Below are 22918 nucleotides of genomic sequence, written 5' to 3'. Positions count from 1 at the left end.
AAGTATAAAAAAAAAGTGTGCCTACGTGGACATGAATTCCCTTCTGATGAACCTATTGGTATGGTTTGGATATGAAGTGTTTCCTGAAAAGCTCAAGTGTTAGAAACATGTATGATATCCCATGTAACCATGTTCAGAGGTTAAATGGTTAGATTATGAGAGCTGAAACCTCATTGGTGGATTATTCAATTCAATGGATTAACAATTTGAACTATTGGGTGGTAAGTGGGGTGGGAGTGGCTGGAGGAAATAGGTCATGTGGAATGTGGTTATTTTATAGCCATTTTTTATTTGTTCTAATTAATAATGCATGACAGTAGAATGCATTTTGGCAATACTACAGTGGGCACTCACCTACTATAAGGGAGAGAGAGCTGGGACCTGTGTATTGTGTCCTTCTCTTTTAACTGGGCCAGGTCCTTCCCTCAGGTAGTCTTGGAATCCTGGCCTTCCTAAGGAAGGCCCATACCTGTAAGGTTATCATAGTGTCTCCTCAGCTGCCCCACTTCCTTCAGTCCTCCCATGCAAAGGTTAACAGGGTAGAAAGATCTTTGCTTCTGGAGGATAAGAAAGCACTGTGGACCCATACACAGTGAGCTCCTGAATCAACATCACCCTTGTTCATATCAAAGTTCTCCCATTGGAGAAAGTATACAAGCCACCTACATTGGTCTGGCATATCAGCCTTGTTTTGGGTACTCATACTGCAAGCTCTTCAGAGTCACCCTGTCCAGACAGGGCTGTGCTAGCCACAGGGCTGAAGAGCAGGGGTGGTAGCCAAGAGTGGATGCCATACTTCTGCTTCTTCCTCTTTCTTATTTCTACAGTAATAGTTTTTTAGATGGATAGATGATGTTTGTCTTAAAAAGCACTCTATCAGTAAAGATGAAGATGCCACTCTGTTTTTCTTACATGAACAATTCCCTGATTAGAGGCAACTAGAAATGACTTTATTGGACTCAGTGGAAGACTATGGGGCCAATAAACCCACAGGGTATCCTGTTTCCATTTCCTCTTGTCTAAGATGGAACAACCTAGACAGCTGTTAAAATGATAGGCTACTGCTTCTCATTTAAGGCCCTCCCTCCAGTTTTGCTTATCTGTGATTAAGTTTTTTAAATATCAATCTCCTTTAACCTTTTTCATGCAAACTGGAGATAAAGACCCAGATTGCTTTTCACTGAATAGGCCTCTTTGTCATCCATTGAAGAAATGAAGGTAATGACAAACTTTGGAGAGTATGTTGTCACCAAGACATTTTGTTGTGTTCCAAGCTTGAGAACTAAGTTTATGAGATTAGTACAAAGGTTGGCAAAATCCCCTCCAAATACTTCCTTCCTCTTCCCCCAACCTGGCTGTGAGTTTTAGGTACTAAACAATAACAATAATGTTAAGGGATCTTTATTATTCAAAAAATAAATAACAAGATAATGACAAATTCACTCTGGAAACAAAGGATACCATAGGGACACAAAATAGATTTTCTTTAAATACAGTCATTTCATGATGAGAAGAGGGCAGGCTTGGAGCTGATTTCTCTGTTGCTGCCTCTCATCTCAGTGCTGCAGATAGGGACAGGGTAGAAATAAGGCAGCTGATTACTAACAGCCTGACTGTGTGTGTGTGTGTGTGTGTGTGTGTGTGTGTGTGTGTGTGTGGTGAAGTGAGAGAGACAGGGAGGGATGGAGATTGAGAAAGTATGAGTGTTAGGGTGGTAGTGGGGTAGGGTTTCTCAGTTCTCCACAATGGTAGACTTTCTAGAACCTGGCCTCCTTCATCAGGGCCTCAGGGACCCAGAGTCAACCACACATGAGTGTGAGCTGAGGCTCCTCATTTCCCTTCTGCATCTTCACTAGTAAATCAAATACATTATCCACTGAAAGACACGCACATAAATAAACAAAACTGAACTTGGCTAATAATCTGCTGTTTACTCAGACTTCTATCTGTGCATAATGACCTCGTTTTTTCATGGGAGTCTCTGGGTGTCTGCATCAGTGGGGTTGCTGCTTCAGAATATAAGCTCTTATGGAGCAGGGTCTGTTAGGGTGTTGCCCATCCTGTAATTCACTTGTTACAGACCTACATGCCTTGGGGTGCATAATAAATATTTCTCCATGAGGAGGATCCTAGGGTTATAAATAGGCAGTTCAACAGGGGGTGGTCTCAACTGCTTTGCTGTGTTATGAAGACTGCCACTGTCAGCTTGACCACAGCCTAGGAGGTTGCACTGTTCAGAGTTTGAGTAAGCCAAAAGACGTGAAGCCGGTCCCATGGCTCACTTGGCTTGGATCAGTCACGTTGACAAACAGTGAAGCACCTGATTGCAATTCAAATACTCCTCCCAAATGAGTGGACTGTTGGCCGCAAGGTTTGGAGGAACTGTGGCTGGTTGCCGCCCTCAGTAAGATTCTCTCAGATTCACTTGAGGACTTCAGACAGAGGCTGACTATAAATGGAGCTTGACTCAAAGCTTCCCGGTTGGAACAGAAGGTAACTTGGGTGTAGACATAATAGAGTCCTTCTCTTTTAACAGTCAGCTGTTTCCCATTTTCAAGGGTTACCAAGTTGTTGCTCATGGTGTAATATCCTTTTTTGGCCCACTGTAGAACTGAAAAAAGAGAAAATTCTGGTTAAGGGGAAGCAAGAGCATGGTTCACATTCTAACTGGAAATAGCTTTGTTCACATTCTAACTGGAAATAGGAATGGATTCTCAAGGCTCCTTCCAGCCCTCAGAGTTTTGGAGGAATTGTGGATAACAAATTAGCATGGGCTTTAGAGTCAGAGCTGGATTTCAGTGCTAGCTTTCTTCAACCTTGGACAAGTCAATCTCCCTGAGCCTCAGTTCCTCATTGGCAATATGGAGCTGATATTAAAACAAACACATTTCAGAAACTTGTGGAGATTAAATAAAGTAACAGTTCACAGTGAGTTTCCTTGTCTTTTTAGTTCTTAAAAGCCAATTTTCCCTTGGATTTAAGAAAGTGCAAGTGATTTCAAAATTCCACATCATGAATTATGCATACCAAATTATTCAGACAAAATCATTGCTAATATTAACATGGATACCTTGCTTGCCTTGAATTTCATAAAATCAAAGAGCTGTTACCCTACCTAGCTCTGCCTTAGCTCAGAGAAAAGCCCCTGTTTCTTCCTAGCTGATCATGTAGCAAAACCGACCTGCCTCCCACAGCAAGGACTAAAATTAGGCAAGGAAGTATGAAAATAAACTGTGTGTTCATTTCACTATGTGCATTTTGATCTCCCATTGTAGTGGGTGCCACCAACTTGAAAGTGCCTGTATTCTTGTGGCTAAGCCAGAGTACCCACCAACCATGTGCCATTTTCTCTGCTGAGATGTTGAGTGGGTTCAAAGTAGTATATGTGCCCAACTTCAAATATCAGCTCCCACAGAGAGCTAGATTGGCTAACAGGGGGTGGGGGTTGAGGAGAAGTGAAAGTATTGATGCATTTGCTTCCTTGAGCATTTTTTTAAAAGTCCTATTCAGTGGTCTTAGGTCTATCAGGGCACTAGACTCTATCTTTAAGACTCATCCTTAGGGGCTGAGGCTTAGTGGTAGAGCACTTGCCTAGCATGTATGAGGCACTGGGTTCAATCCTCAGCACCACATATAAACATATAAAATAAAGATCCGTTGACAACTAAACAATATTAAAAAAAAGACTCATCCTCAGGTAAGAGAGAGGTATACTGAAATGCCTGACATTTTTAGGTCCCCCCCCAACAAAAAAACTTTGGAAATTATGCTTTCCATATGATGTTTTCACTTTGGAACCATTCGGAAAAAGGGACAGGTTCTCTATCTTTTATTCCATTTTGTTCACTTTGTTAATTCTTTATTTTAGTCCTTGCTATAAGATGTAAGTCAAGTCTACAGCAGTGTGACTGGGTAGGAATGAGAAATTGGAGACTGGGATGGAGAGGGATGTTATTGTCTTCCCATTTGACCCTCTGAAGAACTACTTGATACAGACTTTAAGATATTGTAGGACTGATATCAGTCATGAGCCTTTGGGGAGAGTCTGAATTCCAGGAAATATATCCAAGAGCAAAAATTTAGGTATAGGTGGACAAAGACTAGTAGGAAATGATTTTAAGAGGTTTCTCTGTTGCTGTCATGTAATCCAAAAGAGAAGGTGTCATGTGAATGGCTTCCATGGGCATAACAATGTAGTTACAATGTAGTTGTGATGTTCTCCATTAAGTGTATTTTCTGAGAAAGGGACATCTGATAGAATTATTAACTATTATAGGAATAACTGATATTAATTAGGGACTTTATGTCATTCTTTTGACATCTAAATCACAATGAGGTAAGCTAAGTAGTGGCACCTTTCAGTGGTATAGCATAATTTGACAGCATAACTTTCTTTCACATTAGCTGACTTGATACTCAAAGTCACCTTGTCAAGTAGGTAAGGCAGGAAACTGCTGCATAGTTAAAGGAACTTGCCTAACGCCACTCACCACTAAGTGGTGGTCATGGTTCTTGAATCCCATTGTTCAAAAGCTCTCTACCAGGTGCTTTTATTTCCATACCATGATCCATGATAACCATGTATGTGTTACATGGTCCACTGAGAAGCCCAAGCTGCCTCAGCAATAAGACAGTGTCTTCCTCTCTTTCTTTCAGTCTCTGTTTCTGTCATATGCGTGCTCACACGTGTGAGTGCTCTCTCTCTCTCTTTAGAACTCCATTCCAGAGCAATCTGCTGAAATTTTCAAAGACTGCTCTGATGCTCTTGCCTTTATGTAGATGGGGGATTTTATGCTAGCGTACGTGTTTCCATCATTTATCAGATGCGACACATTCTCTAACATCAGCTTTTGCAAGGTACAGATTTGGGAAAAAATCTAAGGGCTAGAATGATGGCAGAACATATATGGAAATAAAATCATTCAGAGTTGAAAAGATCACAGTATGTCGTCTGTTGTTACTTCATTGGAAAATCTAACGTCTTGGCACCTATTGATCTTTACAGAATGATTTTACCTTTAATTTCCCTGAGGTTGGCCCCAGTGAGGCTGAGGTTAATCATACAGGGATTGACAGAAGACAGAAAAGACCCCCTGAGGCCCATTTACACATAGTGAAGAGGGGTTAGGAGGAGGGATGCTCCCAGGCAGGAGGTCACTACATGCCATCTCTTCTATGCTGTCAGAATAATGGTCCCTCCACCCAGTAATTCATCATTTAGAATCAGCCATTGAGCAAGAACATAATGAGAACATGGGGACTACTTCCCATCTCCCTTTGTCCCTCTAAGTCCCATCTGTGCATTTGAGCTCACTTTGAAGACAAAGGATAGCATTTGAGGTGTATGAGTAGGTTTGTAAATTGGGCCCCAGAGGAAGAGGGGAGCCTCATCATTAGGCTGCATTGCTTCTATATCCCAGCTTCCCCCTTGAGTGGCTGGTGCTCAGATGCTATGGGACTTACCAGATGCTGTTTTACTGGCCTCACTTACAACATGTACAGCAATTTGTGGATTCTGATCACCTGAAATGAAACCAAAAGCAAACTGTCAGGCCAAGAAAATATGAAACTGCTCATAGGACTATGTGGTGCAGTTTCTACAAGTGTGTCACAGAGACTATGCTAAAATAGATTATTAAAAAGAATGATTATGTGGTCTGAAATTCTTCCCACTGAAGGAAAAGTTGGTTTCTAATATCAATAATTAAACTAGAAATTTTTCACTGATTTCATTCTCCTAATAGTTGTTCAATACTCAATTCCAATTGACACAGACTTATAGAGGCTAAAATGCTTTCTTCATTAAGCCTAATTTGAATCTTGCTTTTAGGAACAACTCTCACACATTGGGGGTTTCAGTGGGTCCCAAAGTTGTGTTTGCAGACTTTGCTAGTAAGATGCTTATTGAGTCTGATTTGGTCAAGAAACTGGCTAAACTATTGGATTTTTCTTTGTTTCTCATGTAGAAAGCCTTGCTCCTTAATTAGATGTGCTGGTCTCAAAAGTACAAAGGCTGTCTGGAAGTTTCTTTTTTTCCAGTTATATGTGTGGTGCTGGGCACTTTGAAGGTACCCTGTAAATGCTGACATCAAACTGCATGACCTGAAAGGCCAGTTTGGTTAAGTTTATGATTTTCCTGAAGACTACAAGGCAGCATCCACATGAACTGTTTTCTCAAATTTCACTGTAATTAACATACAACACGGTACCACTCAACGTATCTTGTAGTCATTCTGAGGATGAAACTTCCATGGGAATCAGATGACTCTTTAGCATACCAACCAATGGTTAAGGCTCTGAGTACTCTTTTTGTGTCAGACAATAGTCTCTATGTCTCTATTTATATGCATTTCTTCATGTGTTTTAGATTTGCACAAGCTATAGCATTTTAGTCACCAACTTTGTGATATACTAGTCTCTCTGGCAATACTCTCTCCTGCTTCAGTTGCTCAAGTCATGTCAGGTATTATTGTACTGCTTTGGGGGTGCTATAGTCTAAAAGGAACAGGTAAAATTGGGTGTTTCCAGAAAAGGAGGCAACTAGAAGAGGAAAAAGCCTAGAAACTGTTGTCAGAGGAATACTAGAAGACACAGAGTATTTTAAACCAGAAAATAAAAAACCCAATCAAAGTACAGGGGCCATATTTGTTGTCTTCCATATCTAGACAGTTGGTTAGTTTAGCCCCAAAGAGCAGAACTGGGTTCAGTGAGTGGAAACTACTGGAACTAAATTCAACTCAAGAGGATGAAAGACTTCTGTTGAGTAGTATATTAAACTTACCACAATTATTAGAGCTGTTCAGAGGTAGACCAGGCCATCTTATGAGGTAGAAGCTACCTCATACCTAGGCATGTTTGAACAGAGACCTGATAGTGTCCCCTTTTATTTTTTACTAAAAGAGATTTATATTCTGGGGATTGTGCTAGATTTGAGAACCATCATGGTCCCTTCCCAACCCTAGATGTTCAGGATACTCTGAGTTCAAGCATAGGACAAAAATTAGAATGCTGTCACACTATCATTTTTGGATCCTAGAAGCTCTACTGGCTACTGTCCCCGATGAAAAAATTGTTATCATTGGGTGATCGATGCCGCCTTTACAAATTGATGGCTTTCTTGTCATCTCATCCTCTGAAGGTGGTACCAGGCTGTATGGTTTTTGAATTAAGAAATTGAATATAATGGGATTTTTCATATTTAGTAGTCATCATTAAAGGAACATACACACCAAGCCTTTCCAAATCAGAGGGACCAGAGAAAGTACCCATTTGTAAATGGTATTTCTGTTTTATTTCCAGGGCTAAAACTTTCCTGATTCATCACTGGGTTGTTCAATATGATCAGCCTCAAACTTCCTTTTACTTTTCACGTGTTCATCAAAATTGGTAAAAAGCAGCTTACCTTTTTGCATTTCAACACTTTCTTTCTTCTTTTCCTCTTTGTTTAACATTATATCCTAAAAGAAGAATCATTGCAAAAGGTTATTTTGACAGGAACTCTGCTACAGGATTTTAGAAATATCATTGATTTGGGTATCCGTCATTACTTTGTAGTCTGTTTCTGGTGAGGATTATCATATAGACAAAGATGCTGTCATTAATTCTATCATACCAATTGGGAGCCCATGGCCCTGACAGATGGGTTGACAAGGCCAGAAATCCCAGGGGAGAATCTGGAAACAAAATCCAGGCCTCATTATCTCCATTCCAGTGCTCTCTCTATACCAGAGGCTGTGGTACTGAGCCTCCCTATGACCCCGACCTCCCTGGCTTTGACAGGTATTGACAAATAATGCTGAATGGAGAGCTGATTCTACCCTGGGAACTTGTAATGGCATATTTTTTAACATAAAGCATAGTGTATATCTATTAGGATAAAATTGGCCTGAAATCTCATAGGAAAAGATAATAAATAATAAATTTAACCTTAAGAGAAAAATTCCAGAATATGAAAAAACCTTCAGACATTTTAAATTTTGTTATTCTTGTCAATGGGCTTAAGAGATTCTCTCAGTGGTCATCCTATATGGAGTGTATTTATTTTGAATTTATTTGAATTTTTATTTATTAGGAAAACAGGTCATCTCCCAATGCTGCTTTGTTCAAAGGCAGATACAACACTTAACAGATTTATTTTCACTACAAACTGAAGGGATATTAGAGGTTCTTAAGAAGCTAAAAACAACTGCCATTGACATTGGTTGAAAGATGATCAAGGCCATTTCTGCCATTTTAAAGAGACTGAACAAAAGGCCTGGGGGGCTTAACTGGCTGATTGGAGGTCACCCAAAGAGTCCAAGGCTTAAACCAAGAGTAGAAACACATTTGCAGGTCTGGCTTGATTTGTTCCATTATTCTATATTAGGAACACAAGTGGGAAGAGAATGGTATTTTCCCATCTTCTGATAGTCAAAGTCCTGTGCTTCCTTCCATCCCTGAAATCAATTGCATACAGAGCCCTCCCTTTGCATCCCTCCCCAAGAAGGAATTTGTGTTGCTCCTGCTAACTGTTTAGCTGTGGGCTCAGCTCAGTTGCCAGATGTGAGGGCGCAAGTCACAGAGCCCCAAGGAGAACCTGAGTCTCAAAACTCTCACAGGGGCCGCAGGCCTTCAACTTTCCATTTGAGCTGAAGTGGGGCCTGGTGAAAATGTGGCAACAGGAAAATGTTTTCGAGATAACAAGTAAACAAATGACTATTTAGTGTCTTTTAAAAAACTAGAGTGTGATGATCAAGGTTGAGATACTTTTAGGCTAGATGTTTGCATTGGTGTCAGGACCTGGCCAAGATGAAAACGTGAAGTCAGCAAAGTTTGTCTTTTATGCACCCCGCCTTGCCTTTTCGTGAACTTTCCCCAGCCACACTCCCCAGAGCCTCTCTCTCGTTACCCCTCTCTCTCTCTCTCTCTCTCTCTGCTTCTCTCATCATTTGAACAGAAAGACTTTTTAAAGTTGATTTTCAGAAAATCTAGGAATAGTTATTTCTCTCTTAATTAGAACTCTATGTGGCACATATGGACAGGTTGCCCTTTAACTTGAAAACAAAATGATTTGACTCTTTCAAAGGCATCTCAGGGATTATGTGCAGATAATCATTGAATAGAACATTCTAGCAGGGAGCGAGACAGGTAGTTTTTATGTGAAATTTCTCTTTTCAAAATGATGCCTTCATTTAGCCCTGAGCCCTGAATCCCATTTTCCTCCCAAAGTGACAGCATGGTTACCTGCCTCAGATGATAATGAGTTCCTTGTCAGTAGGTATGCTAAAATAAAGATGGGGTGATCACTTGGTAGGGGTAGTGGAAAAAGACTGATTTTTTCCTTCCTTTCTCCTTTTTGCAGTGCTACAGATTGAATCCAGGGCCTTGTACATGCTAGGCAAGTGCTCTACCAGTGAGCTACATCCCCACCCATTTAAAAATTATTTTATTATTTTTTAGTTTTAAGACAAGGTCTTTGCTAAGTTGCTGAGGGAACTTGTGATCCTCCCACATCAGCCCTCTAAATTTCTGGGATTATGGCCCAGTGGATCTGATAATTTCTAAGACTCTGTTAAGCCCTATGACTCAAAGCCCCAAAATTTAAGCTTGTTGCTCTGGACAAGCCAGATTATAGCCTGGAAAGAAAGCCTGCTACCATTAGATGAGAAAACACAAAACCTATCTGAGGTTATTCTGTAGTTGGACTGTTGGATTAAAAAGAGTCCAAAATATTTTTGGAGTGAGAAATTTGGGGGAATTGGTATTTGAAAAGGGGTCAGGCATTGGAGGAGGATTGGGCAGTTGAAGGACTTTGTCAGATGGCTTTGATCGGGGTTCCATACCTGCTACATTTCAGACAAGGGACCTCCTGGGTCACTGGTTGACTTGCCTGAAAAGGTCTATCTTTTTAAAATACAAAACTTGGAGCTGTTACTTTTTTTCATATATGTATAAACAGAGAGATCAAACCAACTGTTTTCCTTACACCTATCCGGTAGTTGATTTTGGAAGTTTTACAATTCTGATTTGAAATAAGGACACGAGGAATTGGCAGTTCAACTGTAAAACTCTCCATAAGAGAGAGAAGGAAAAACCAACAAGCTGTTCTCACTGCCATTGGAAGGGACTGAGGGCTAATCATATTATTACAGACTGTCAGAGCTGGTAGTGCCCTTGCAGATAATCTGAGCCTTCTCATGTTATACATCAGAAAACAGAGGCCCAGAGAGGTGAAGTCATTAGCTCAAGGCACATAGCCTTGGATTATGCTATTTGGATAATTAATAATTTTTTAAATGTGGTTTTATTTACATTTAAATTTGCAATACTTCCCAATACTCTTTGCTAGAAACTTCCAAGAACTGGACAAACCCCAAATTTCCCAATCTGGTTAGTCTTACAGATAAAGGGTTGGAAGTTTCATTTAAAACCTAGTATAGGGGCTGGGGCTGTAGCTCACTGGTACAGCAGTTGCATAGCACATGTGAGGCACCAGGTTCCATCCTCAGTACCACATAATAAATAAATAAATAAGGTATTGTGTCCATCTAAAATTATTTTTTAAATTTCCATAAAACCTAGTGTAAAGAATCTGAAAGTCAGCTACAGATTTGAGCCACATTTTGATCCCTGTAGGTGACTCAGGAATAAGCTCTTTGAGTTTTCACTACTGGGTTAAATTATACATTGGTGACAGTACAGGAGGACAAGAATAAATTCTGAAGTCCCTTACTCCCTTATTCAATTACACGTTATCTGCATGTGAAAACTAATTCCTGTTGGTTTATTCAGGTATCCACTCAATCTGACACAGGGCTGTCCTCAATGTGGTGTGCTGCCTCCTGGACATGACCCCTAAGTGAGCTGAAGGCCAAGGGCACTTGACTCAGAGGGAAATGGACAGAGAGAATTCCTGATGGTCTGTTTCAGGAAAAAGAGCCATTTGATATCATGTCTGTGATGACCAAAGTAATATAAAAATTCTAGAAGTTCTTATTTTAGGTACCCATTATTGGCCATATCACTAGTGGGTGGCTAATAGCCTTTTGTGTTAAAAGGCTTCAAACCTTCTCTGCCTCTGGCCATGATTGGCTCTACTGGACTGACTTTGTGAGCAAGTGGTATGTTATGAAGTCTGGTTTGATTGGCATGGAAATATGTTTGTTAGGTAGGTAGATATGTTTGTTAGTACCTGGAAGTCCTTCATGGGATAAGTACTAGAGACTGCATCTGTCAGGAATCCCTACTACTCCTGGTGTAAGCAACACATTCACTTGTGACCTGCCAACATGGCAGCTGCCAATGGTTATTGCTTTCCTGGAAAATGGGGAACAGACTATGGTGCCCCAGTGGGAAAACATCAAGGTTTGGGTGGGGAGATACAGAAATGCAAAAAATAGAACTTGGTGTACTTCTTCATCATTTTTTCTCAGTGGCATCAACATGTGTGAGTTACTGAGGATGCATGAATGTGCCCACAAGTATATTTTTCCCAGAGAGAGCCTTTTTGTTTTTATCAAGCAAGAATGTACCCATTTTTTTTTTTCGGTACTAGGGATTGAATTCAGGGGCACTTGACCACTGAGCCACATCCCCGGCCCTATTTTGTATTTTATTTAGAGATAGGGAGGGTCTCACTGAGTTGCTTAGCGCCTTACTAAAATTGCTGAGGCTGACTTTGAATTTGCAATCCTCCTGCCTCAGCCTCCCGAGCTGCTGGGATTACAGGCATATGCCACTGTGCCTGGCATCCAACTTTCCTTTTTTTTAACTTTTTAAAAATATTTTTTTAGTTATAGTTAGACACAATACCTTTATTTTATTTATTTATTTTTATGTGATGCTGAGGATCAAACCCAGTGCCTCACACATGCTAGGTGAGCGCTCTACTGCTGAGCCACAACCCCAGCTCATCCAACTTTCCTTTTTAATGTAGGATTTTGGCTTAATTTTTGCTTTTTTTTCATACACACATTCTTATCCATGCAGGTATGTATATATTTTTACATATGTATGTGTATATGTGCATGTGTAGATATAACAAATCTTCAAACTTTCACATTGTCAGATTTCAGTTTCCCAACCTAACAAGTATAGTAAAACTTTTAAATGACTTTTACCAGTAACTGAGTGCATTACCTTGACAAAGCCTTCAAATTGACTTCGGATTTCCTCACAGTTTAGCAGGGATAAAGATCCATCTCCTTTGTTGCATCTCTGTATCGTTTTCATGAATACAAAATCCTCATGAAGATTCCTTTCATCTTCTATCTGTTTTGAAATAACAAGGAGATGAGAAATGTCATTCATTAGAAGAATACAGCTAATAATGCCTGCCTCCACATTCAGTTCCATCATACCAACAAGAGGATGTTGAGAAAGCATAAGTGGGGAAGATTATAAATTATTATGTCAGATCATTGCCTTTGGTATTTGCCATTTAAAAATCTGCAAAATCCAGCAATTAAGAAAGCATATTATCTGAAACTGTAGGTAGAATCACAGCTATTCTAATGAACTGTCATTATAAAGTCTATATTTTTCAAAGTACCATAATTACAATATTGTATAATTGTCATATTTCCTATCAGTCTATAAAATAGTTTTCTGCTGGGCTAATTTACCCACTTTATTTTATTGTTCATGAAGAAGTGCTTTCAAAAGAAGTTAATTTGTGATGTGAGTCCATTTTACTTTGATTCTAATTACAATTTTCTTCCTTCATAACTTCAATATTTGTAGAAAATATTTGCATTTTTAAAGAAATTGTTTTTAATCCCCAAAGTTAACAAGATATTTTGTTTTCCAATGTTCTAGTAATTAAATATATATAATTCACTTGTGTCATCAACTAATCCTATAGCATTATCTTGTTTTAGGAGCAGATTTCTAAGATTCAGAACAAGATCAAAAGCTGGGCCTATAATCCCAGCCACTCTGGAGGCTGAGGCAGGAGGATCACAAGTTTGAAGCCAGCCTGGGCAACTTAGAGAGAACCTGTCTCAAAATAAAAATAAAAAGGACTGGGGAGGCAGCTCAGTGGTAAAGTGTCCCTGGGTTCAATCTCCAGCATGAAAACAAACAAACAAATAAAACCCAAGTTAACCAGCAGCTTTGGGGGTCACTAAGAACACACCTGAATGTTATGGTACATTTAAGTCTACCCAGGTCAGTATTTCTCCTTTAAGAGCTAGGCCTATGTCCAGGCATTTGATTGACAGAATCTACCAGACCAAACACAAACAAACAAGCAAGCAGTCCTAGAACCCATCTTTTTTTTTTTCAGCAGTGAAATCTACAATTTGAGTTTTGTAGTAGATTGCCTCAGCCCTCACTACCTCACCTTTTACTGATAGAGAAGTCTGTGACCTTAATTCTAGATCTGCATTCCAAGAGAGGACAGTTAAGGATCCCTGAGAAACTGCAGTCACCCAGGTGCTGTCTAGCCACAGTTGCCACCTCCAGACTTTTAGGAATAACCAGATAATTGATTCATTTTCTCCTAGTCACACTATGATTGGTGTTTTATCAATAGAGCCAATAAGTGGACAAATACATGGAAACAGGAAAACTCCTGTTATCTTTTTCTGAGAATGCAAAACTTCGTGCTAATTTTACTCTTTTCTTCTGTTCCTATACGTCCAACTGTTTAAGAAGGTAAAACACCTCAGAGGGAAACTGAGCAGCTTGCAACTACAACTGGTGTTTGAAGCATCGTACAGAGAACACCATTTTTGCTTAAAAAAAAAAACCTGCCAATTTAAGCACTTTTCCATGTCTGTGCTAATCTGCAGCACTTTGACTTTTCAGATCAAATTGATTCTCTCCTCCCCTAGATGGAAGTTTAAAAGAAAAAAGTTGTCTCTATCAGAAAAAAAATTACTTTTCAAATAAAACTTTAGCAAATAATTATAGCTATGCCCACGTAGAACTTACTATGTGCAAGGCAACTGTTCTAAGCTCTTTACAAGGCTGGACTCATTTGATCTATGAGAGGGGTACCATTCGCATTTCTATTTCTCAGGCATGGAAACTGAGGCATAGAAATGTAAAGTAACTTATCCATGATCACAGACCTGGTAGGGACAGAGCCAAGATTGGAAACCAGGCAATCTGGGTCCAGATCTAATATCTTAATCAGAGGTAAGAACATGACACTTGACTGAATAGACAACAAACATGCCACAAGGCCAGTAATCAGCTTGGTTTTCTACCATCGACCATTATTTGGTTAGATCTAAAACCAAGCAACCCACAGATCAATAAGAGTTTGAATTAGTTAATAAAGGCTCATGGTTCATCTTACCTTGTCCAACCTTCTATGAAGATACACAGCAAAAAGTGCCGATCCAATCATCTGGGTGATAAGAAAAACAGTAAGTAAACACATAAAAATTTTCATGCTGACAGGCAGTCCAGTGGCCACAGATCGGGGAGTAGGTTGGCTGTACGTTTCGATCATGCTGGGTTAAAATTGAAATGATATCTTCTGACCAAAAAGGTGGCAGAGGCAGCATGAGAAGACTGTCAAAGTGGCCACCTTACTCAGGATTAGTTAAGAGCGCACAATCGTTGCAACCCACACTTCCTGGAAAAAGTGCTTCGTAGTCTTCTCTCCTAGTTAAAAAGTTACGTAAAGGTTTTTTGTTTTTTTTTTTTAAATTATACCCATATCATTCACTTCCAGGCTTTCCTTTTTGTTAGTAAAGAAGAAACAAGTTTCTTCTTCCATACATTCATTCTTGCCTTGAGATGTCATAGACTTCTTAACAGACAATGGCAGCATTTTCCTATCGCTATCTAACTTTTTGGGTTCACCAGTTTCAAGGAAAGTGACAAATTCATCCACAAGCAATTGACTCATTTCAATTTCAATCTTACTAATATAAAGTGGGAAACTGGTATAAGAAGACAGAAAAAAATTGTCAACAAAAGTCTGGATTGATTTTGTGACTGGTGTGCTACTGGCTGATTTCTTCTCAAGACTATTTCTTTACATTTTCAGCTCAATAAAAATCCCAGAAGCTTTGCAAGTCAAGACTACATGGCGTAAAGAAAAAAATGAGTTCTAAAAATTACTGAATAAGATTTAGGCAAAAAAGGTGATGCAAGAACAAATTATCTTTGTCCAAAGGCAGAGCTAAGTAGGGTCTTTGAGGAAATCAGGCCAAAACTCTAGACAGAAATTAAAGCAGAAATATTAGCTTGGCTTAGCTGTTGCAGGTCTCAATTGCTAATGCTGATACAATGGTTCAGAATAATGAAAATAGGCTGCACTTGAGACACCTGGATTCTATTCCTTGCTCTACCAACAAATTGCTATGGACTTTGTAAATCACAAACTTCTGTAGATCTCAGATTCTTCAGACCCAAAGAGGGCACCTGCTTTGTTTATCCCATAGGCTGTTGTGAAGACAGAAAAAAGATGTACACAAAAGAGATTTGAAACATGTTCAGCAATAGGTAGCTCTCATCCCTATTTTTTTAAACAATTATTTAGCCTAAAACTTGAGCTTTATAAATCATTGCCTACTCTTTACAGTGGTTTTAAAAAAACATATGAACAACAAACATCAAGTGGCTCATGCCTGTAATCCCAGTGGCTTGGGAGGCTAAGGTAGGAGGATTGCAAGTTCAAAGCCAGCCTCAGCAATGTCAAGGCACTAAGCAACTCAGTGAGATCCTGTCTCTAAATAAAATAGAAAATAGGGCTGGGGATGTGGCTCAGTGGCCGAGTATCCCTGAGTTCAATCCCCAGTGCTGCCCCCCAAAAAGCACCTAAAGTTGTGACCATAAATTGAATCATTGAGGTGTGTAGGATTATCTATTCCTGACTGGCTACTGTGTGCTATCTTAGAAGTCTTCAAACTAAATGCAGTTGCGGTACTCCCTAGCCCACATCCCAACCTTGTCTAGAAAGTGATAAAATTGCTTTGGTGATTCCTATACAATTGTTTTGAGAGACAAATAGAAAACGTAAAAACTGCTCTGATAGGCATGCTCTCTGTGGAATTAGCACCTGCTTTCTTCCCTCCCACGCCCCAGCATCCTGTCCTGGGCCCCGATCTGTGCAGTTAGCTTTTCACTACGTTTGCCAAGTAGGTAGCTTCAATGCACATGATGAACTTTGATCAGTCAAGTCAGAGGCTTCAGTTCTTAGAGTAGTGACCTTAGTACTGCTGAAGGAAAATTAATATGAGAGCCAAAATGGGCTCAAAGCCTCCTCCAGAGTCAGTTTCATACGATTACAGAATATCAGAGTTGCAAGGTCCCTGTGAAGATCGGTTCAGCCAAGCCCAGAGGAAGAGGATGCTGAAGAGACCACAGAGATGCAATGTCAGGATTTGTTTGTGTGATCAGTTTCAAGAAAGAGTTGTTGTCTAACCTTTCTGGTCTCCTTTGTGATCTCCAACCTTCTTCAGTATGACTTCTGCCCATAAATACCACTGAAACTGCCCCTACTATTATTAGCTCAATAATAGTTTGAGTTGCGTAGTTTTTAGAATTCATTTTTAGTGACCACTTTATTATCCTATTGACCTATTATTCTGTTGTTACTCTTCTGAATACACTCCACCCTTGAAATCTATACCATAATACACTTTTTTCTTGTTTGCTTCCCCAGATTTATTGAAGTGTAATTGAGAAATGCAAATTGTATATATTTAAAGTATACACCATGATGATATATGTATACACTGTAAAATAATTAGTCTTGTTTTTACCAGTATTTTACAGGCTTTCCATGACATGTCCTATTTAGACAGTCCTTCCAATTTAAGGTCCTCCCCTTATGTACATTCAAATATTGTTTCTTACTTCAATGTTGGGAATTTGTAAGTCCTGATTAATAATATTTCCATTGCCCAAATAAGAGGCCACTTGGAGATCCTAAAGACTGCAGTCTTGAAAGTTTAGCTACCACTAAATATCTCTACTTAGATGTTCCAGATCCACCTTACACTTGAGATGCCCCAGACTTATCTCATTTCCAACGCAGACTACTTCTCCCTTCAAGTTCTCCGTATCTTGATGAATCAGGTTCCACCACGCTTCTAATTGCCCAGGCCAGAGACCTGGGAGTCATTTATGATTCCCTCATCTTTCTTACCCAGATGATTCCCCAATTTCAATGGCTTCTTCCTCCCCAAATCTTCTTGATTACCACTACTTCTCTCCATGTCTCCTTGCAAACATCCTAGTCCAGGCCTATATATCCTTTCTTTTTGTAATTTATGAAAGTGTATCATCCTGATTTACTTATTTCCTGCCTCACCCCATCTATCTTCCATGCCACCAGCAGAATGTTAATTCTAAGTCTTTTAAGTGATCATATTAACTAATCTGATTTGACATCCTGAGATTCTATCCCAGACCCAAGGAAGCATATTGATATAGTGCCCTGGTGTGTTCAGCATGAATAATAGCTCCAGAATGCACTGCTTGTATTTCAATCCTTGAAGCTTCTTCTTTCTCCCATCCTTCTTCTGCCTAGCCTCCTAGTTTGGTGCCATAATTGGCTACCTGCTTAGTTCCCAAGCTGAAGCTCCATTTTCTGATATCTGCTTCTGTATCAGATGGCCTTTGTGTCAACCCCCCCATACCTATCTCTCCCCAACAAAGAGTGGTATGGCCATCGAGTTTTCCCCAGTTAAAAATCTTCAGCTGCCTAACACATTAGAAAAGATTCTCAAACATTGCTTTCACGAAAAGGGGACATCTATGGAGTTCATGAAAGTGCCTGTTGTCAAAATCAAATATTGACCATCTTTTTCTTATTGCACAGAAATAATTAAGTTAATGATACATATTCTCATTTTTCAGTTTTTTTCTTTTTAAAAAAAATTATTAGTGCATTATGGTTGTACATAATAGTGGGGTTCATTTAAACATAATCATAGATGCATGGAATATAATATGCTCTACTTCAGTTCCCAGTATTTCCCTCTACCTACCATCCTACCTTTCCCTGTTCTCCTTCCTCTACTCTACTTGTGTTTCTTCCATTTATTTATAGCTTTTTCAAAATGAGTGCTTTCTAATTTTCTTGAATCTTTGTTGTTCTTTTACTACTGCTTTTCTGGCAGCTAGTAACTAATCTATAGCAAACAAGTAGCAAGGGAAAAATTTTAAATGCATTATAATTTACCAACTTGTTTTGGGTGCAAATATATTTGTGGTTGTGATTTTATATAGATAACATAGAATACACTCATAGTTTCTGCAAGGAGAATGATTTCCAGTATATGCGAAAGAGTTAAATATGTCATTATTTTTTGTTGTTGTTCTACAAAGGGTTTCACAAAGACTATTTTTCCTGAATATATCTGGAAGATTCTTGCCTAGAGGATAAGGTCTCAACTCTTAGTATGACAGATGGTCTGAGCCCTGCCCACATTTCTGTCCTTAACTTGAACATCAAGCATATTGAGCAAGTTTTATTTCCATAAATGTGCATTGTTTGTTGATGCTGTTCCCTGTGCACAGGCTGATTCCCTCCTCTCTTATCCATTAATGTCAAAGTGAAAGGTCCCATTCCAACTGACAGAGTGTCCTCTTCTGTGCTTAATATATCAGGTATTCACCATACCACATCAGCAGACATAGACTCAAACCCTCAGAGGGAAAGTTTGAACCTCTGCATACATGCACTAGTGAGTCCCCTGCTTCACCTTCCTTAGAGGGGAAGAGTAGACTCCCCTGAGAGTGAAGTTCACCCATTCCTTTTCAGTGTCTTAGAACTTATTACAACTTATTGTCTGACATCTTTACCATCAGCTTCCAGAGGAAAGAGACAAAGTCTTTTAAAAAAACATTTCAGAGTCCTTGGCTCCTGGCACATTGTTAGAGATTAGTAAATATTTGTCAAATTACTAAATTTTCTTTTCATGGATAGAAGGGGAAGTTGTAAGACATTCTAAGCTGGAAGAAAGATACTTGACAGCCTCTCTGGTGATACAGAACAGAATATATTTGTTTTACATTTTCTTCCATTCTTTGAATTATCTCTTTTTTCTCTAGGAGTCAATTCCTTTTGTTTATTTCAGTCCTTTGCTTTCATGTTAACAGTTGTCCTAAAACGTCTGGTGATCCCTAGTTATCTGGTCATATTTATGAATGAAAAACTATGTTGGTTAATATGGGTAGATGGCATAGGTTTCCTCTGCAATTGTGTTGATATGCTTCCCCTTACAAACCTCTCTCCGGAATGGGAGGGCAGACTTGTGGGTTCTGTTTAAGTGGGCAGGGCCTGTAAACAAGTAGGCTGGCTTCCCTTTAGGTTATGTGGGTAGAGAGGCAGGAAGACCAGGGACCCCCACAACTGATAAGGTAAGGAGGGCTTTTCTCTGGGGGTGGAGCCCTTTAAAGGGTTTCACTCCTGACTGCTGCTGGTTTTTCTTTTGCTTTACTGTTCCCGTTGTGGTGGAGGTCTCAGTGTTTCAGCACCCTCCCGGGCAGCACTCCCTAGAAAACTTTGGCCTGCTAGCAAAGGCCTACAGGGGAAAGGGAGTGGAGGGGAGAGAGGTCCACCTGTTCCAGCTGCTTCTACTGCAGCTCTTTAATGAGGAACATAATCATTATGGAGGCTGGCTTTGAATTCATGATCTTCCTGCCTCAGCCTCCTGAGTTGCTAGGATTACAGGTGTGCACCACCATGCTCAGCTCCAATTCATTCACTTTCTTACTTCCTTGTGTCCCTCAATATTCATGTCACATCAATGTTACCTTTTCTTGTTTCCAATGGCTGTGGCTTCTTTTTATTTTTCACATTTATTTTTGACCATTTAATATATTTATGAGATTAAATTTGGTTTTTTTTTATTATTTTAAAATTTATTTTATTTTATTTTTTAATTTATTATTTTTTATTGGTTATTCAAAACATTACAAAGATTGCAGAATCACGTCGGTTACACATCCACAATTTTACATAATGCCCTATTAGTAATTGTTGTATTCTGCTACCTTTCCGATCCCCTACTATCCCCCCTCCCCTCCCCTCCCATCTTCTCGCTCTACCCCATCTACTGTAATTCATTTCTCTCCTTGTTTATTTATCCCATTCCCCTCACAACCTCCTTTATGTAATTTTGTATAGCAATGAGGGTCTCCTTCCATTTCCATGCAATTTCCCTTTTCTCTCTCTTTCCCTCCCACCTCATGACTCTATTTAATGTTAATCTTTTCCTCCTGCTCTTCCTCCCTGCTCTGTTCTTGGTTGCTCTCATTATATCAAAGAAGACATTTGGCATTTGTTTTTTAGGGATTGGCTAGCTTCACTTAGCATAATCTGCTCTAGTGCCATCCATTTCCCTGCAAATTCCATGATTTTTGTCATTTTTTAGTGCTGCATAGTACTCCATTGTGTATAAATGCCACATTTTTTTTATCCATTCATCTATTGAGGGGCATCGGGGTTGGTTCCACAGTCTAGCTATTGTGAATTGTGCTGCAATGAACATCGATGTGGCAGTATCCCTGTAGTATGCTCTTTTAAGGTCTTCAGGGAATAGTCCGAGAAGGGCAATAGCCGGGTCAAATGGTGGTTCCATTCCCAGCTTTCCCAGGAATCTCCATACTGCTTTCCATATTGGCCACACCAATTTGCAGTCCCACCAGCAATGTACAAGAGTACCCCTTTCCCCACATCCTCGTCAGCACTTGTTGTTTGACTTCATAGTGGCTGCCAATCTTACTGGAGTGAGATGGTATCTTAGGGTGGTTTTGATTTGCATTTCTCTGACTGCTAGAGATGGTGAGCATTTTTTCATGTACTTGTTGATTGATTGTATGTCCTCCTCTGAGAAGTGTCTGTTCAGGTCTTTGGCCCATTTGTTGATTGGGTTATTTGTTTTCTTATTGTCTAATTTTTTGAGTTCTTTGTATACTCTGGATATTAGGGCTCTATCTGAAGTGTGAGGAGTAAACAATTGTTCCCATGATGTAGGCTCCCTTTTTACCTCTCTTATTGTTTCTCTTGCTGAGAAGAAACTTTTTAGTTTAAGTAAGTCCCATTTGTTCATTCTAGTTATTAACTCTTGTGCTATGGGTGTCCTATTAAGGAATTTGGAGCCCAACCCCACAATATGTAGATCGGAGCCAACGTTTTCTTCTATCAGATGCATAGTCTCTGATTTGATATCAAGGTCCTTGATCCATTTTGAGTTATCTTTTGTGCATGGCGAGAGAAGGGGATTCAGTTTCATTTTGTTGCATATGGATTTCCAGTTTTCCCAGCACCATTTGTTGAAGATGCTATCCTTCCTCTATTGCATGCTTTTAGCCCCTTTATCAAATATAAGATAGTTGTAATTTTGTGGATTGGTCTCTCTGTCCTCTATTCTATACCATTGGTCCACCCGCCTGTTTTGGTACCAGTACCATGCTGTTTTTGTCACTATTGCTTTGTAGTACAGTTTGAAATCTGGTATCGCTACACCTCCTGATTCACACTTCCTGCTTAGAATTGCTTTTGCTATTCTGGGTCTTTTATTTTTCCATATGAATTTCATGATTGCTTTCTCTATTTCTACAAGAAATGCTGTTGGGATTTTAATTGGCATTGCATTAAACCTGTAGAGAACTTTTGGTAATATCGCCATTTTGATGATGTTAGTTCTGCCTATCCATGAGCACGGTATATTTTTCCATCTTCTAAGATCTTCTTCTACTTCTCTCTTTAGGGTTCTGTAGTTTTCATTGTATAAATCTTTCACCTCTTTTGTTAGGTTGATTCCCAAGTATTTTATTTTTTTTGAGGATATTGTGAATGGGGTGGTTTTCCTCATTTCCAGTTCAGAAGATTTGTCGCTGATATACAGAAATGCCTTTGATTTATGCGTGTTGATTTTATATCCTGCCACTTTGCTGAATTCATTTATTAGCTCTAGTAGTTTCTTTGTAGACCCTTTTGGGTCTTCTAGGTATAAAATCATATCATCCACAAATAGTGATAATTTAAGTTCTTCTTTTCCTGTCTTAATGCCTTTAATTTCTTTTGTCTGTCTAATTGCTCTGGCCAGTATTTCGAGAACTATATTGAATAGAAGTGGTGAGAGAGGGCATCCCTGTCTTGTTCCAGATTTTAGAGGGAATGCCTTCAGTTTTTTTCCATTTAGAATGATGCTAGCCTGAGGCTTAGCATAGATAGCTTTTACAATGTCAAGGTAAGTTCCTGTTATCCCTAGTTTTTCTAGTGTTTTGAACATAAAGGGATGCTGTACTTTGTCAAATGCTTTTTCTGCATCTATCAAGATGATCATATGGTTCTTATCTTTAAGTCTATTGATGTGGTGAATAACGTTTATTGATTTCCGTATATTGAACCAGCCTTGCATCCCAGGGATGAATCCTACTTGATCATGGTGCACAATCTTTTTGATGTGTTTTTGTATATGATTTGCCAGAATTTTATTGAGGATTTTTGCATCTAAATTCATTAGGGATATTGGTCTGTAGTTTTCTTTCTTTGAGGTGTCTTTGTCTGGTTTGGGAATCAGGGTGATATTGGCCTCATAGAATGAATTTGGAAGTTCTCCCTCTTTTTCTATCTCCTGAAATAGATTGTGGAGTATTGGTATTAGTTCTTCTTTAAAGTTCTTATAAAACTCTGCTGTATACCCATCCGGTCCTGGGCTTTTCTTGGTTGGTAGTCTTTTGATGGTTTCTTCTATTTCCTCACTTGATATTGGTCTGTTTAGGTTGTTTATATCATCCTGACTCAATCTGGGTAGTTCATATGTCTTAAGGAATTTATCGATGCCTTCACTATCCTCTATTTTATTAGAGTATAGGGTTTCAAAATAATTTCTAATTTCTTCTGTATTTCTGAATTGTCTGTTGTGATGTTGCCTTTTTCATCCCATAAGCTAGTAATTTGGGTTCTCTCTCTTCTTCTCTTTGTTAGCATGGCTAGTGGTCTATTAATCTTATTTATTTT

The 22918-nt window shown here is 39.2% G+C and overlaps 1 protein-coding gene across 1 annotated transcript; it reads right to left on the bottom strand.

Moving 5' to 3' along the window:
• Positions 1-259: 259 nt before the first annotated feature.
• On the bottom strand, positions 260-14830 carry CD40LG (CD40 ligand). The gene is made up of 5 exons (XM_081277388.1): positions 14285-14830; positions 12118-12249; positions 7403-7457; positions 5464-5523; positions 260-2611 (listed from the first exon to the last, which is right to left on the bottom strand). Exons 1-5 carry the CDS (start codon positions 14438-14440, stop codon positions 2235-2237), a joined length of 780 nt encoding a protein of 259 aa, XP_081133514.1. The 5' UTR covers positions 14441-14830; the 3' UTR covers positions 260-2234.
• Between the last annotated feature and the right edge of the window lie 8088 nt (positions 14831-22918).

This window comes from Spermophilus citellus (genome assembly GCF_964194105.1).
Source record: "Spermophilus citellus genome assembly, chromosome: X".
NCBI classification, from domain to species: Eukaryota; Metazoa; Chordata; class Mammalia; order Rodentia; family Sciuridae; genus Spermophilus; species Spermophilus citellus.
Note: the sequence above shows the minus strand (reverse complement) of the source record. Positions and strands in the feature narration are given on the sequence as shown.